The sequence below is a fragment of the Mustela nigripes genome, chromosome 14, assembly GCF_022355385.1.
Source record: "Mustela nigripes isolate SB6536 chromosome 14, MUSNIG.SB6536, whole genome shotgun sequence".
Classification (NCBI taxonomy): Eukaryota; Metazoa; Chordata; class Mammalia; order Carnivora; family Mustelidae; genus Mustela; species Mustela nigripes.
This window is the reverse complement of record NC_081570.1, coordinates 16,797,816-16,812,642: the sequence shown is the minus strand read 5'-3', so window position 1 is coordinate 16,812,642 and position 14,827 is coordinate 16,797,816. Positions and strand designations below refer to the sequence as shown.

General features: G+C 39.9%; 1 protein-coding gene across 2 annotated transcripts in view; it reads left to right on the top strand.

Moving 5' to 3' along the window:
* Positions 1–1,080: 1,080 nt before the first annotated feature.
* HNRNPR (heterogeneous nuclear ribonucleoprotein R) overlaps positions 1,081–14,827 on the top strand; it is a 33,837-nt gene continuing 20,090 nt past the window's right edge. The window contains exons 1-5 of one of the 2 annotated variants that reach the window (XM_059376605.1): positions 1,081–1,221; positions 4,428–4,596; positions 6,856–6,974; positions 7,608–7,715; positions 10,234–10,347. In XM_059376605.1, the coding sequence (XP_059232588.1) occupies positions 4,440–4,596; positions 6,856–6,974; positions 7,608–7,715; positions 10,234–10,347 (498 nt within the window). In that variant the 5' untranslated portion in view covers positions 1,081–1,221; positions 4,428–4,439. The remainder of the gene's footprint in view (positions 1,222–4,427; positions 4,597–6,855; positions 6,975–7,607; positions 7,716–10,233; positions 10,348–14,827) is intronic. The other variant, XM_059376606.1, reaches the window with a different exon arrangement.

The window sequence follows — 14,827 nt, the reverse complement described above, 5'->3', positions numbered from 1 at the left end:
TAATTTGGGGCTGATAGGTTCTGGGAAGCTTAAATGATCCTCCAGTGTATCTGGAGATCCTATAGACCACTGCTTGACCTTCCTCCAGTCCCTAAGAGGGCTAGGGCATTGTATGTCGGGGTGGGGAACAGCTGGCCCTACAGAAGTCAGCTGGGAAGATTGTGGGAGGAGAGAGGTTTGCACCAAGGCAAGGACAGAAAACAAACCATAAGGGCGTTACGTTGAAAAATGGGTTTAGGAATAACAGCAATTCACCTCCTTGGGACTTAGCCCTTTCCCTGCACCGCTCTCTTGGCTTCGCAGATGCATGTATCTGCCGTACTTCTTCTTAACAATTAGCTGCAAACCCTGGGAGAAAAGGTCCCTGCTCTAGCATTTGTTAACCCTGCTCTCGAATGGTGCCAACTTCAGCGATTTCTCACGTTCCGAGCTGCCCCAACGATGTGCAACGGGGAGTCCGGGGACAGTTTTCCGATCGCTCCAAGAGATGATTTTTGTCCGTGAAATTCTCCAGCCAGACGGCTAGCCAAATCAACCTTATTAAAGTGTGCTCCAACGGGAGCCCGAAAGATGACCCAGAAGGAGGCCCGACCGCGTGGCGGTGGGCGTGTCTGGGGCGAACGCCTGCGGCGGCAGCGGCGCCGGCAGCGGCAGGAGGGAGGTTAGGGACGCCGCGGTGCCGGCGGAGGGGCGGGAGGGCAGCGAAGGAGCGGGGCCGAAGCGGACAGTAGGGGGCGGGGTTCCGGAGCCGGCCACGCGGCGCCAGGCCTAGCTTTTCGGTCTCGCATCGCCCGCGGACGAGGAGCGAAGAGCCTCGCCCACTCAAGGCCCGGTGCCCCGCAGCCTCGCCTCTCTAACCGGGGCTCCACCACAGACCCCTTTGTGTTCCTACCCCCGCCCCGGAGGCGCCCCAGCCGGCGGCGCTGACTTCCCTCATTGGCTCAGCCGACGGCTTCATCGATTGGCTCCCCAGTCGTCCAGCGTGAGCCGCTTCTTTCCGCTACTATTGGACGCCCGAGCTGCCTTTCAGGCCGCCGCGTGAGACGATTGCCCGGCCGCTCGGAGTCCCTGGAAGCAGTTCCGGGAAACCCCGCGTGCTGCCGGGATCGCGTCTCTGTCCATGAGGGGGGGAGGGGGTGGCGCGCGCGCCATTTCTAGTCGTTTTCAAAGCGCCTCGCGCTGATTCTCACGGGCCCGGCCGGCGGCCCCAGCTCTGCCCTGGTGAGTCTCGCGCCGGCCCGTGGGGGGGGGGGCCGGGGGCCCCGATCCGACCCGACGGGGCCCAGCCCGGGCTCGGCGCCTTGGCCCCAGTTTCCTTTTCGCTCCGGGGCCCCGGGGGGGGGGTGGGGATGGGCGGGGGGCGGCTTCGGCTTCGTCCGGCGGCGCCGCGGAGGGCCTAGCCCGGCCGAGGCGCCTCCTCGCCCTCGCTCATCCTCCCCCCGCCCCTCCAGCCCCCGGCCGGCGGTCCGGCCCGCCGGGCACCCTCCGCGCGGCCTGCCGGGGACTGCCGTGTTTTTCCCGCCTCCGCCCGCCGCTCCACGCGGCCGGCCCGCGGCCTCAGACGCCCGCGGCCCCTTCGCTGCTGTTTTCCGGAGCCGCTTCGCGCTCGTCTCGGCCGGCCTAGCCACGAGTGGGATGTGTTGCTGATCGCGACGGGCATGAGGGGGTGGGGTGGGCAGAGGGCGGGATGCAAACCTCGGGTTACCTGAGCCGGGAGAAAACTTTTGTGGGAGCTGGAGCCCGAGGGCCGATTTGTGTAGGAAGCCTCCCTCCCCTCCCCCATTCTGCATGCTGCGAGCCGAGATTTGAAGGAAAAAATGACTACTAGAGGCCGTGAAACTTAGGCTTCAAGCGGCGCCTGAGATGCATAATTCTAAGAATGTCTCAGGCGCACTAAATTGGAAAGGCGATTCTTTTTCTTAAACGGTAGCAGTCGTGTTGCCAAAATGTAAAACTTAAGGCCAAGGGGTTCTTGAAAGCTTCAGTCCTCTCATGCTGACCTGTTTGAGATTTTTGCTGTCCTCAAGAGACTCAATTTATGTCTCATGAGTCAGTCGTAGGATAAGGGCTTGACACTCCTAACCCATGAGATAACCGTTAGTTTTCATTTCGTTGGTTCTTTTAAAGCCCGTCTCTTAATATGAAGAATTTGCACAGAGATGTTCAGAAAAAGTCAGGGAGGGGCTCGTGCTCACTTCCCAAATCTCCCAGCAGCCCTTTAAAATCTTATTTAAATGTCTACTTTTTGCAAAAATGATCAAAAGACTCCAGTCACAGTATATTTGCTGCATCCAGAAATATGGTTTGGCTGTGTGGCATTGTATTGAACTGACACAAGTTTTAAACGGTCTCATACGACATAAAAGAGGTTTTTAAATGAGCACATTGTATTTGGCTTGAAGAGAGAGGTTTTCCTTGATCAGAAAGGTTTTATTTTCTACAATCTAATTATTTTATTTTATTTTTTTGTTAAAGTTTACAAACTTTTTGACAATATCAACCAATTTCAGAATCAACTTGTAGGAGAACCTTTGCAATGGAATGGTAGTCATAAATATTTCTATCTTGTGCTTAATACACAACTTGTCTTTTTTGCTTTACACATACTTAAAAAAAAAATCACCTTAGCAGATGTTCGTTGAACTTTCCTGTTAAAAATTTGCTTTCTTTCTGTGACTAATAGTATTCACAGGTGCAATAACTGTTAAGGGTCTTGTGATACTGAGAACTTTTGAGTTCTGATGATCTTATGGTTGTATTTGGGGGTGCGGGAACATGGGAAAACAGAACTATATGTTCACAAGGAGATTTTGGACTTCAGGGTGCATCTTTATAGAAATAGGTTGTATTAATCAGTAAACGTATTCATCTTACACTGTAAGTAGTTTCTTGATGAAAAGTGTGCCAGTTTTGAATGTTTTCGTTTTTGTCAGTTCATCAGAATTTGAGGCTTGCCTTGAGAAACCTTTCTCCACCCAAAGTTCAACGAGAATCTGCGTCTGTGTAGACTTTAGTGGGCTTGTATCAAGTCTTAATGTTTTGTAATCCTAAGTCATGATATTGATCTTATTTTCAGAATAACCCTTTCTGCATTTTCCTTCCTTCCTACTATTACCTCGTTCCCCTTGGTCTTTCTCCCTTTCTCATTAACTTCAACTAAGTATCAGTGGACTTTGAAAAGAAAAGAAGTTGTTTTAGGTCAGAAAAAGGCACCTGGTGCACCTGCACAGTGGTTTTAAGCCATCTGGAAGTGTGGTTATCTTGCGGGGTTTAGTGCTTTTTAGGAAGCTTGTATTTTCTTTGTAGCTGACTAGGTACCTTGAGGTTCATCAAGAAAAGGAGGCTTCTTCTTGAGATCCATCTTCATGTCCTCTATTTCAGTATTTGTTGCAATGTCTTTATTCTGCTTATTATCTTCATCACATTAATCACAGACAAGTGCACTTTAATTCCCTGTCTTTCGAGGCAGTATAGAGACTGGCCTTGTATGGTTTTATTATCTAATCTCTCTCTTCAGGGAGCTGGTCCATTTCAGTACTATATACAGGTTGAACATACAAAATAGTTTGGGTAGGTTAATCTGGGACATCTGACCTAAGTTTACCCTCATTAGGTAATGTTTGTTGAAACTGTTTGGAAGAAGTTAGCCGTCCATTCTTCGATATGTTTTTGCGGCTTTACTGATATGAAAAATTCAATATGTACTCATGATTTTTTTTTTTAAAGATGCAACCTCAATTATAGCTCACTTTTTATTTTACGTGGACTTAAAACAATCGTTTAGCTTTTAAACTTGGTCATTTTTTCTTTTAAATCTGTGAATGGGAATAGCAAATTAATTTTAGAACAAAAATTAATGTCAAGTTGTGTTTTTTTTTTTTTTTTTTAAGTGAGGCGGAGAGAACCCAAACCACCAGCATGTTGAACTAGAGACAGCAGTGCATTGGTCTCACACCTATCCTAGATTTGAAGCAGAACTAGGAAAATTTGAAAGTCCTTAAACCTTGATTAAGTGGTCTGTGGGTGTTCATTCTGTTTCTAAATCAAACTTTTAAAAACTGTGTAAGAATTGAGAGCTGATGGGCTTTTTAGGATTTTGTGGTGATTTGTTGATATGCTTGTCAGGACACAACAGCTGCTTTTGTTAATCAGCAATTCTACCTTCAGTAAATTCAAGCCTTTTTTTTTTTTTTTTAACCTCGTGTACATGAAGTTCCTTAAAGTTCTAATGCTTCCATGTACATTTTCTATGTTTTTACAGGGTTATTGTTGCAAATTTAGGTCAGATACATCACAAAAGGCATATAATATTATTTTGATAGAGTTTATTAGCAGCATGTATACAAATTAGTTTAGATAAATCATGCATTGTCCTACAAACTAGTTATTTCTGGCTTAATGTAATATAGCTCCTGAATTTTTTCCAGCAGCATAATAAAATGGCTAATCAGGTGAATGGTAATGCGGTACAGTTAAAAGAAGAGGAAGAACCAATGGATACTTCCAGTGTAACTCACACAGAACACTACAAGACACTGATAGAGGCAGGCCTCCCACAGAAGGTGGCAGAAAGACTTGATGAAATATTTCAGACAGGTATAATATGCATTTCTTGTTTCTGACTGGTTATGAAAGTGAGGGCAAACCACTTTGAATTTTATAGATTTTTTTTTTAAGGTTAAATAATACATATTGTTTCTGATCTATGTAGAGCTGAATGTTTGTTACTTTCCCTTCATTGAGGGCATATTGGGTTTGACTTTGATATTCTTATTTCATTATTTTGAAGCCTTCTTAGTGTTGAATATGCAGTCGTAGTTGTTTCAGAACAGTACATCAATTGGTCTTCGATTTACCACCAATTAAAATGTATGTGTCAGCATACCAAATGTTACATTTTTTTTCTTAATCTAAATCAGTCATCATTTTGCTTTTACTTTTCTACTTTTAGCTTCTTAAAGTGATTGTTAAATTAGCTTAGGTCTGATTAGGTGGCATAATGAGAGGACTGGTTAGACAGTATTGTCTGAAACGAAAATAAATGTCAGACTCCTTGAGAGTTTGTGGCCTGTCTCATTTCTAATAGACAAAAATCCACATCTCTCCGTAATCTGGAAGTGTTGGTTTGTAACAGCTGCTTTTTAAAAAAATTTCGAAGTCCCATGGATAAGTGCTTAAGCAAATTTGAATATCTTAATATGGTCGGTTGTAAGCGGTTTGAAGTTTTTAAAGAGGGAGAGAAATATTTACCCTTAGGGAGTGTTGTTCATTAATAAATGTGTCCTCCCCCTTTGGGGCCATAGATGGAAACTTTCTTCCTCTGTGTTTTGTGTGCCTATCCAGATTCTGGGAGAGAGAATTGAATGGTCTCACAAATGTGTCTTAAGTACTGTAGTAACAAATATCTGTTTTTTTTGTCCTTAAATTTTTTTTTTCAAATCTGAGAAGCTTCGGATAATTTTAGACGTTAAAATGACTTCCGAAAAATGACTCCTGGGTGATGGTTCCATTTGAAAATCAGTCCTCAGGAACTTTCTGTGACATTCTGCCATAGAGAATTGGCAGTGATTTGCTCAGAGATGCTCTCTTGTAGAGTGCTTTGTTATTGACAAGAGGCTGATGGTTCGGGTGTAGGGTTGGATTGACAGATGGATCGATGGGTGTCCTCTGAGTTGTGGCTTTGGGTGGTGGTATGGAATTTTGAAGTAAGGAAACTCCAATAATTAGGCATGCTCATTTTGAGCTTTTAAAACAAATCATGGCAACATTTTCTTAAAGTAACTTTACAAATGGCATTACATTTATTTAAAATATATTTACTGTATGGAATAAAGTTCTTTTTCACTTGATCAAAATGGAGTCACTTTTGATGTTCATAGGGACTTGGAGTTTTAATCTGCCAAATATATCCATTTTATGTTGGATCAATTCTGAAATATAGAGAGAAATACAACACAAACTTAACAGACTTACGAAATTACATTTCAAACTGAGTAGATGTTCTGTGTGCAGTTAATATACTACAGTATAGAATACAGTGCAAATATTTTCTGTATAGTTTACTTGTAAGTCCATAGTAAAGTTCTTAATGCCATTTGAGAAAAACAGTCATTATTGACAGTGTTGAGAATGCCACAGCATCTTTAAACCTCAGCTTGACACATCAGAAGAACAAAAAAATGCCTTAAAATATGACTTTCAGAATTGATTAATCAAGCTGCACTTGCATTTGTAGAAGAGTTTAAAATTATGCCTTTCCACATTCTGATTGCAGCAAAGTAGACGCTCAGATAAACAAATGCATTTCATTTTCTCTTTGGTGCTAAGGAGGAAAAGCCTTTGATACCTTTTGGAGAGTGGAAAGAATTATTTAGTTAAAATGGTTTCTCTTTTTCTCCCACCTCTTGTGTGGTTAGCAACAACTACCACAGTCCATATAATTTGAAGCTTGATCCTTGGGGAATACAGTGTATGATTACCACTCTATAAATCAGAATTTATTGTATTAATACTTAATCTGTAGTACACTGTGTATATCAGATTTATCTTCCAAGCCTTAAGAAGGGGAGGGGAAATGGGGCTAGGTTTTTTGTGGGGTTTCTGTGGGATGTTGGGATTGAAATTCATGTTTATAAGAATTGAAATTCATGTTTGACATTTTATCTTCTATTTTCATATTTGTACTCTCGACCTTTTTGTATAGTATTTGTATAGCTGCCTATATGCATATTAAATGAGAATGTAGTTTGTTAGTAATAGTACTGAATATAACTATTCTTGATGAAACATTGATAGCACGGTTTAGGTTATCCCTTTTGTTGCAATAACATTACCCCTTTTCAATTTAATTTGTAGGATTGGTAGCTTATGTCGATCTTGATGAAAGAGCAATTGATGCTCTCAGGGAATTTAATGAAGAAGGAGCTCTGTCTGTACTACAGCAGTTCAAGGAGAGTGACTTATCACATGTTCAGGTAAGGCCACTTACTAAAAATGCCTTTGAATAACTAATGACCTGAAATTACTTTACCATTACTTTTTTTCCTGAAAAGAACGGATACTTTTTTGTTTGTGACTACCTCTGCTTATATTTAAAAAAAAAAAAAAAAAATGTTTAAAGGGGAAAAAACTCTTTCACAGAAGAGTTCTCAGAAAGTAAAATCTCTCCCCACTTCTTTCCAGTAAGTTACTTTAAAAACTTAAAATCAAAGTCAGGATTTGCTGATAGTTATTAATGAGCTTTTATGGGTTTAGAATATTTCGATTTTAAACAGTTGTGGGTTTATCTGACCCACAGGAAAATAAAGTAGGTAGGAGGAATAGTTTTGGAATGTTTGGCAAAGTTAGTCCACGTGCATTTGAATATCAACAAATGGAAGACTTGCCAGTGTGGAAGGTAAGTTACCGTGAGGTCTTTCTTGGCTGTCTTATTGCTGTCTAATCCAGTTTCTGGCACACGGTAACTACTCAGCAAATATTTGTTGAGCGAATAAATGAGTAAATATTTGGTTAAAATTCTCGTCTTTTGAAACTGTAAATTAACTATGTATTTGACCCTTCGATGATTCCTGGTGATTCTTTTTCATTGAATTACTTGTCTATTCTAGAACAAAAGTGCATTTTTATGTGGAGTTATGAAGACCTACAGGCAAAGGGAGAAACAGGGGAGCAAGGTGCAAGAGTCCACAAAGGGGCCAGATGAAGCGAAGATAAAGGTAAAACTGGACTCGGGTCGTTGCAATGGTAATAAGTTGAATGATGAGATTGAATGTTTCTTTTCATGTTTCCTAGAAACAGTTTTCATTGTTCCACATTTTTTTTTAAGCTAGTGTTTTAGAAATGAGATAATTGAAGGAAAATTACACAAGAAGAATTCGGGGGGCAAATATTCAGTTGTATGTTTGGTGGAAAAAAACCTTAATTCAGACCCTTGCCTCATTGTTCTGGCGCTGAAGGATACGTGTTTATTGATGCTTCCACTAATAGCTTTTGAGGTTGACTCAGTCATGTCTCTTAGTTTGGTTTCTTTCTGAGCACTTTATTTCTCTCTCTCTTTTTTTTAAAGAGGTATTTTATAACTGCTTTACTCCTGAATTTTTATTTTTATTTACCTCAGTTTAATTATTTGTAAACTGGGCATAGTAATAGTACCTATTCCCCTAGAGTTGTGAGGATTAAAGGAATTAAGACATGTCAGGTGCTTAGAATAATGCCTGGAATGTAGCAAGAATTGTGTAACTAGCACCAGTTACTGTTATCGTTTAGATAAACTGCTCTGCGAGATAAATACCGGCTTTTGGTGAAAGATCAGTGAACCTCATTCCTTAGTTAAAGGGCTGTTGATGTTTTGCCACAGCGATAGATTTTTCAAATTGAAGTAGTTATTTTACTTAATGAAGTTGTTTGTATGGTTTTGTTTTAGACAGAAAATAGAACTTGTAGTTTCTGACTTGGAATAGTTTACATAGAGCTCCTTTGTACCTTTTTCCCTCATCTGTAAAATGGCATAATTCTTAAATATATTTAAAATAAATACATGAAAATTCCATTTGACATAATAGTTGTTTTTAAAAATATATATATTGGTGTGTATTGAATAGGCCTATGTTATTTCCCCAAAAGTGGGTATTTGCTTTTGATAAGGTATATATTGCACATGTGATACGTGTATATTACATATTAGACAAGTAAAGTTTAAATGTATAAAATGTATATCGTGTGTATATTGTGTTACACGTGTTTCTGTGCTTAAAATTAGAGCAGCTCTTTTTGGGTCAAAGGTAGAAAAATAGAAGACCCTAAAGTAACTCCGGAATCCTGGGAGTCCTCCGACCATACTTTTGAAAGCCACTAAACTTGATGTCTGGTCTTTCTTGTTGCTTTGATATCCTTTATAGATCTTCATCAGCTTAGGATGGGTTTATCTCGACGTGGATGAAACTGTCCTTAGTCAAAAATATACCCAATGGCACTTAACCTGCCAAACATAGCCTAGCCTACCTTAAATGTGTTTAGAAAACTTACATTAGCCTATCGTTGGGTAAAGTCACCTCTAACACAAAGCACATTTTATAACGAAGTGTTGGCTATCTCGGGTAATTTTTGTAAGAGTTCTGTACTGACAGAGAAAAACAGTGGTTGCTATGGATACAGAATGGTGGTTAAATGTATTGGTTGTTTACTCTTGCGATTGAGTGGTTGACTGGGAGCTGAGCCTCCCTGCCTCAGCCTAGCATCACAAGAGTATCATCCTGCATATGGCTAGCACTGGAAAAGATCAAAAATCAAAATTTGAAGTGTGGTTTACTGAATGCATATCACTTTCATACCATCCTGAAGTCGAAAAATTGTAAGTTGAATCATCACGAGTTGGGAGCCATCTAACTTTTGAAACATGAAGTGTAAAAATCTCCCGTTTTTAGGTAGATGACATTTCTTGTTTTCCATTTTGTCTGAGCTGTTGCCTCTCATATAAATACAGACCCTTAAGGGCAAGAGCATTACCTTCTTTTCTACAATCCCTCTTTAGTACCTAATGTTGTGAAGAAGGTTGGTAATCAGGAAACAAAAGGTTTTGTTTTTTAAAACCTGAGAATACTCATTTGGTAATTGCCAAATACTTTGAGTTTGTGTTGTATGAGAAATGGTCTGATTCTTATAGAGCTTATGATAGAGCAGAAATACAAAAGGATTAAACAAAATAAAGGTTAAATTACTTGACTATAATAGAAATTCACAGTAGGAAGATGTGAGGAATAGTGAATGAGAGAAGCTGCATGAAGAAGGTAGAACTTCTGATGAGAGAACTTTTTTTTTTTTTTGAAAGGAATCACAGGTAGGCAGGTGGTATGTAAACGGAACAAGTTAAGGAAAGCTCTCATTGAAGTAGAGGAAAATGCAAAATGAGGACTGCTGCAATACGGAAGTATGAATAGGTATCCTGGGGTCGGCTTATGTCACGTTTGTAATAATCCTTGCCCCATTTTTCTGTTTCTTCATATCAAAAAATCATCGTGTGCTTAGAGATTTAATTTGTGTACAATTCTTTCCATTCATTGTATGGAAAGGAGTAAAATGAAGGGGAACAACACGTGCGAGTGATACCAGTGTGAGTTTTGACATTATTTTACCTAAGCTACATGGCCTATGATGTTGGGATATCCTTTGGAAAAGATTAATATACTGATGTGTGATATAATATTTAAGTGTAAACAGATGTATAATTATCTTTAGGCGTTGCTTGAAAGGACTGGCTATACTCTGGATGTAACCACAGGACAGAGGAAGTATGGTGGTCCTCCACCAGACAGTGTGTATTCCGGTGTACAACCTGGCATTGGAACAGAAGTAAGTGTTCTTCAGCTGTTTGCCGAAATCTTTCCAGTTTGTAAATTATTCTTTCTATTGTATGATGGGGAAGAGTAGTTGATTCTTTTTAAAGTTTAGCTGTAATTATTTTCTTTGGCTAGCCATTTGCATTTTACTATAGTCATAAGCAAGGAGAACCATGTGACTAGTAGATGTCCAAACACTCTGTAAAGGAATGTGGAGTTCTTGGAACTGGTTGCTAAAACCATGCAACCAGCAACACACCATTTTAGGTGCTTGGGTTGAAGTTATGAAAGAGAAACATTTGCTTTATTCTGTTTTGTTTTAGGTCAGTAATTCTGAATAGCACTTGTCCTCCCTCCTTGCCCCTACCCCCACCACATAAAGGGTACTCAGTTTTTGCTGAGAGATTGATTGATTTATTTATTATTTAAAAAAAATTTTTTTTTTTTTTAAGATTTAATTTATTTATTTGACAGATAGAGATCATAAGTTGGCAGGCAGAGAGGCAGGCAGGAGGAAGCAGACTCCCTGCTGAGCAGAGAGTCTGATGTGGGGCTCAATTGCAAGACCCTGGGATCATGACCTGAGCCAAAGGCAGAGGCTTTAACCCACTGAGCCACCAGGCGCCCCTGCTGAGAGATTTATTGATGGGAGTGGGTCACACAAGGGAAGGGTATAGAATCAGATAAAAGGTCGAACACATTGGTCTGTCATTGAACAAAGCAATTTCTGCTGTTCCATCTGTGCCTTCATAGAGGTTTTTTTATATACCTCTATGTTAGCTAACTCTAGCCCCTCCCCTTTTTTTTAAAAGATTTGTTTATTTTAGAGACAGAGCGCACGCAGGGGGGCTTGGGGGTCGGGGGAGGTATGGAGAGGGAGAGCCCCAAGTAGACTCCCATGCTAGTGTGGAGCCTGATGCAGGGCTTGATGTCACAGCCCTGAGATTATGACCTGAGCAAAAACCCAGAGTTGGTCTCTTAACCCCCTGTGCCACCCAGGCGCCCCACCAATTCTGATCCTTTGGTAAAAACTGTGTGCCAAAATATAAATTTACCTCAGGGTCTTTTCTTTCTGGTGTCTTTTCAGGTAGCCAAAAGAATAGTTTGTGAATAAAGACATTACCAGTTAACTTTTTAGATTTATATCAGAAGTAATTCCAGTGTAGTCTCTGTATATAAAATAGAGTTTACGTTCATTGGTCTTTGTTCCCTGAACTGCCTTCAAGCATTATGACAGTTAATATTCTATTTCTTAATATTTAGCAGTATTAAGGAGGACTCTAAGCATCTTTATTTTTCATGATACCTAAATCAGCTGTATATTATTGTTTTGTGTCTCTTTAAAAAAAAAAATTCCAATGTCCATAATTACTGTAGAGTAGGAATTGGACTGTGAGCCATCTAAGTTTGTTCTAGGAGCAAATGTCATGAAATACAGAATATGAGTGAATAGTATTTTTTTTTTTAAAGATAATTTATTAATGGAGTGCCTGGGTGGCTTAGTTGGTTAAGCATCTGCATTCAGCTTAGGTCCCCTCAGTGGGGAGCCTGCTTCTCCCTCTCCCTCTCTGCCTCCTGCTAACCCTCCTTGTGCACCCTTTCTGTCAAATGAATAAATACAATATTAAAAAAAATAAAAGATTTTCTTATTTTTAAGTAATCTCCATACCAACATGACACTCCAGCTCAGAACCCTGAGATCAGGAGTCACAGTCTACTGACTGAGCCAGCTAGGTACCTCAAGCCATCCTTCATTTTTAATGTTCTGTTTAGATTGTGAATGCTTTCAAATCTACATTTACATTTTATTAACTTTTTTTTTTTTTTTAAGATTTTATTTATTTGAGAGACACAGCGAGAAAGGGAACACAAGTGGAGAGGGAGAGGGAGAGGCGGGCTTCCTGCCTAGCAGAGAGCCTGATGCAGGGCTCCATCCCGGGATCCTGGGACCATGACCTGGGCCGAAGGCAGATACGTAATGACTGAGCCACCCAGGCACCCCTACATTTTATTAACTTTTGAACAATATACAAATGTAGTTCAGTTTTCTTACTTGAACAGCTATTGTCATAGGTATTTTTTTTCCAAATGACTTTAAGTTTTGTTTTCTTACCTTAAACCCTCATATAAAATAAATAAAAAATGTAATTGCTCTTTTGCTTCTTCCTTATTTAGAGGCAGCCTAAAACCACCTCCAAGAGGGAGATACAGTTTGAAAAAGTTATCTATAGTATGCCATCCAGCATGTGATATCCTTATTAGTATTTATCAATTATTACATTTGTCTTAATCTTGTTTCTTTAGTTACAAAAACCTTAGGAATAAAAATTAAATCTATATAATATTGTTAATGTTCTTTCCAATGCCCAGTATAGCCTGGTATAAAATTAGTTGGTTGTATCTATTTCACAATTACAAAAATGAACTTTTTTAGCCTGTTAGATTTGTTTTGTTAATGAGCTCATTAATGGAGACTTGTTTTATCTTTGTTTTATATAGATAAGAAAGGAGTTTGTTAGTATTCGTACCATTTTGTTGAAAGCATTTAAACAACTTAATAGGATAAACTATTTTGAGTATCCAATTAGAAACAAAGGTGGCATCCTAATTGTAAAATATGGTATTCTTTTATATTGTATTGTGTCTTTAGGGGAAAGATGCATTTTCCTGTATATTAGATATCATCGCATATGGCAGATACCTTTGCAGTGAAATCCCTGTATGAGCCTAAGCCACCCCTATCAAGCAGTTTGTTACAACAAAATCTTAGGATAAAGGTTTGGGTTCTTCCCATAAAGTTAAATCCCAAGAGGTTTGGCCTATACCTGTTGAAAATTAAAGTATTGTTTTGTTTTCTTTTAAAGATTTACTTATTTTAGAGAGCATGTTGGGGAGGGGCAGAGGGAGAGAATCTTCAGGCCAGCTCCACGACCCATGAGATCATGACGTGAGCCAAAACCAAGAGTGGGACACTTGACCAACTGAGCTGTCTATGCTCCCCTAAAATTAAAGTTTTTAAAAATTCAGAAAAATAGGTTTTTAACATATTGGATTACTGATTTAATAAATAAATTGGTTTTAGTTGGTGTCACTTTTGATGCTATGAGGTTTAAGTTTTTGTTCTTTTATGTTTCACTATAGTCATTAAAAATTTTAGCTCTTGATTGAGGAAGTTGAAATTAGGGTCAGCGCCTGAGTCTGACAGTATTAAAATTAAGTTATGAGAAGAGTGAGGTTTTTGTCTTGGTAAAATCTATTGTAAATTAACCCTATAAAGGAGCACTCCTTTGCATTGTTTCTAATCATTGTCCTGAGATAAGAAAGATAGGTATTAATTTTGAAGGGTGTTTTTTAGTGTGTCTGGGCCCTTAGATGCAGTCTGGTTATAGTATCTTTGTGTTCCTCAGCTGGCATTGTAAAACTGTTTAGGGAAACAGCCTCTGTTTTCATTAGTTTCCATGATAATAAGGACTTAGCCTTTTAAAGAGCACAGCAATGGTGTTTTGTAGAGGAATTACTAATGGAGGTGTTAGAGAACCAGTGTATTTAACAGAGATGTAAAAGTATATGACTTAGTAGTACCTGAATTGAATTATGTATAAGGAAAAGCTGCTGTGTTTGCAAAACAGCAAATAGGAGCAGGATAATGGAAGAGCCCTAGTAGATACTCAAAAGACTGTGTTGCACTGCCTGGTAACTCTGTTCCTTCCGGAGCCTCAAAGGACTTTTTCTCTGTTACTGTTGAAGTATTTGATGGTTGGGTAGTAGACAGCCAAAACATTTTTCAAGTCTTGATGCTTAGTAAAGAGAGAACTGGTTGTTAACGATATTCATTACATTCTGCTTGTTTGCTTTTGGTTTTTAGATTTATTTATTTATTTGACAGACAGAGATCACAAGTAGGCAGAGAGGTAGACAGAGGAAGAGGGGGAAGCAGGCTCCGCACTGAGCAGAGAGCCTGATGTGGGGCTCGATCCCAGGACCCTGAGATTATGAGATTATGACCTGAGCTGAAGGCAGAGGCTTAACCCACTGAGCCACCCAGGCGCCCCCATTCTGTTGGTTCTGATAGGGGCAGGGGGCAGGGGACGCTAACCTGCATATGCCTGAGTGCTTACTCTGAACAGTTCCTGTGGGTCCATAACGGCTCAGGGACTAACAAGTTAATAAAAGGAAAACATTTCTATTTCATTTTAGTTAATTAAAAATTGAGCTTAGAAACTTATAATGGAATGATCCCTAGTTTTAAATACTGTTTATTTTTAGCCTTTTTATTTATTTATTTTTTTTTATTTTTTTTAAAGATTTTATTTATTTGACAGACAGAAATCACAAGTAGACAGAGAGGCAGGCAGAGAGAGAGGAGGAAGCAGGCTCCCCGCTGAGCAGAGAGCCCGATGTGGGACTCGATCCCAGGACCCTGGGATCATGACCTGAGCCGAAGGCAGAGGCTTAACCCACTGAGCCACCCAGGCGCCCCTATTTTTAGCCTT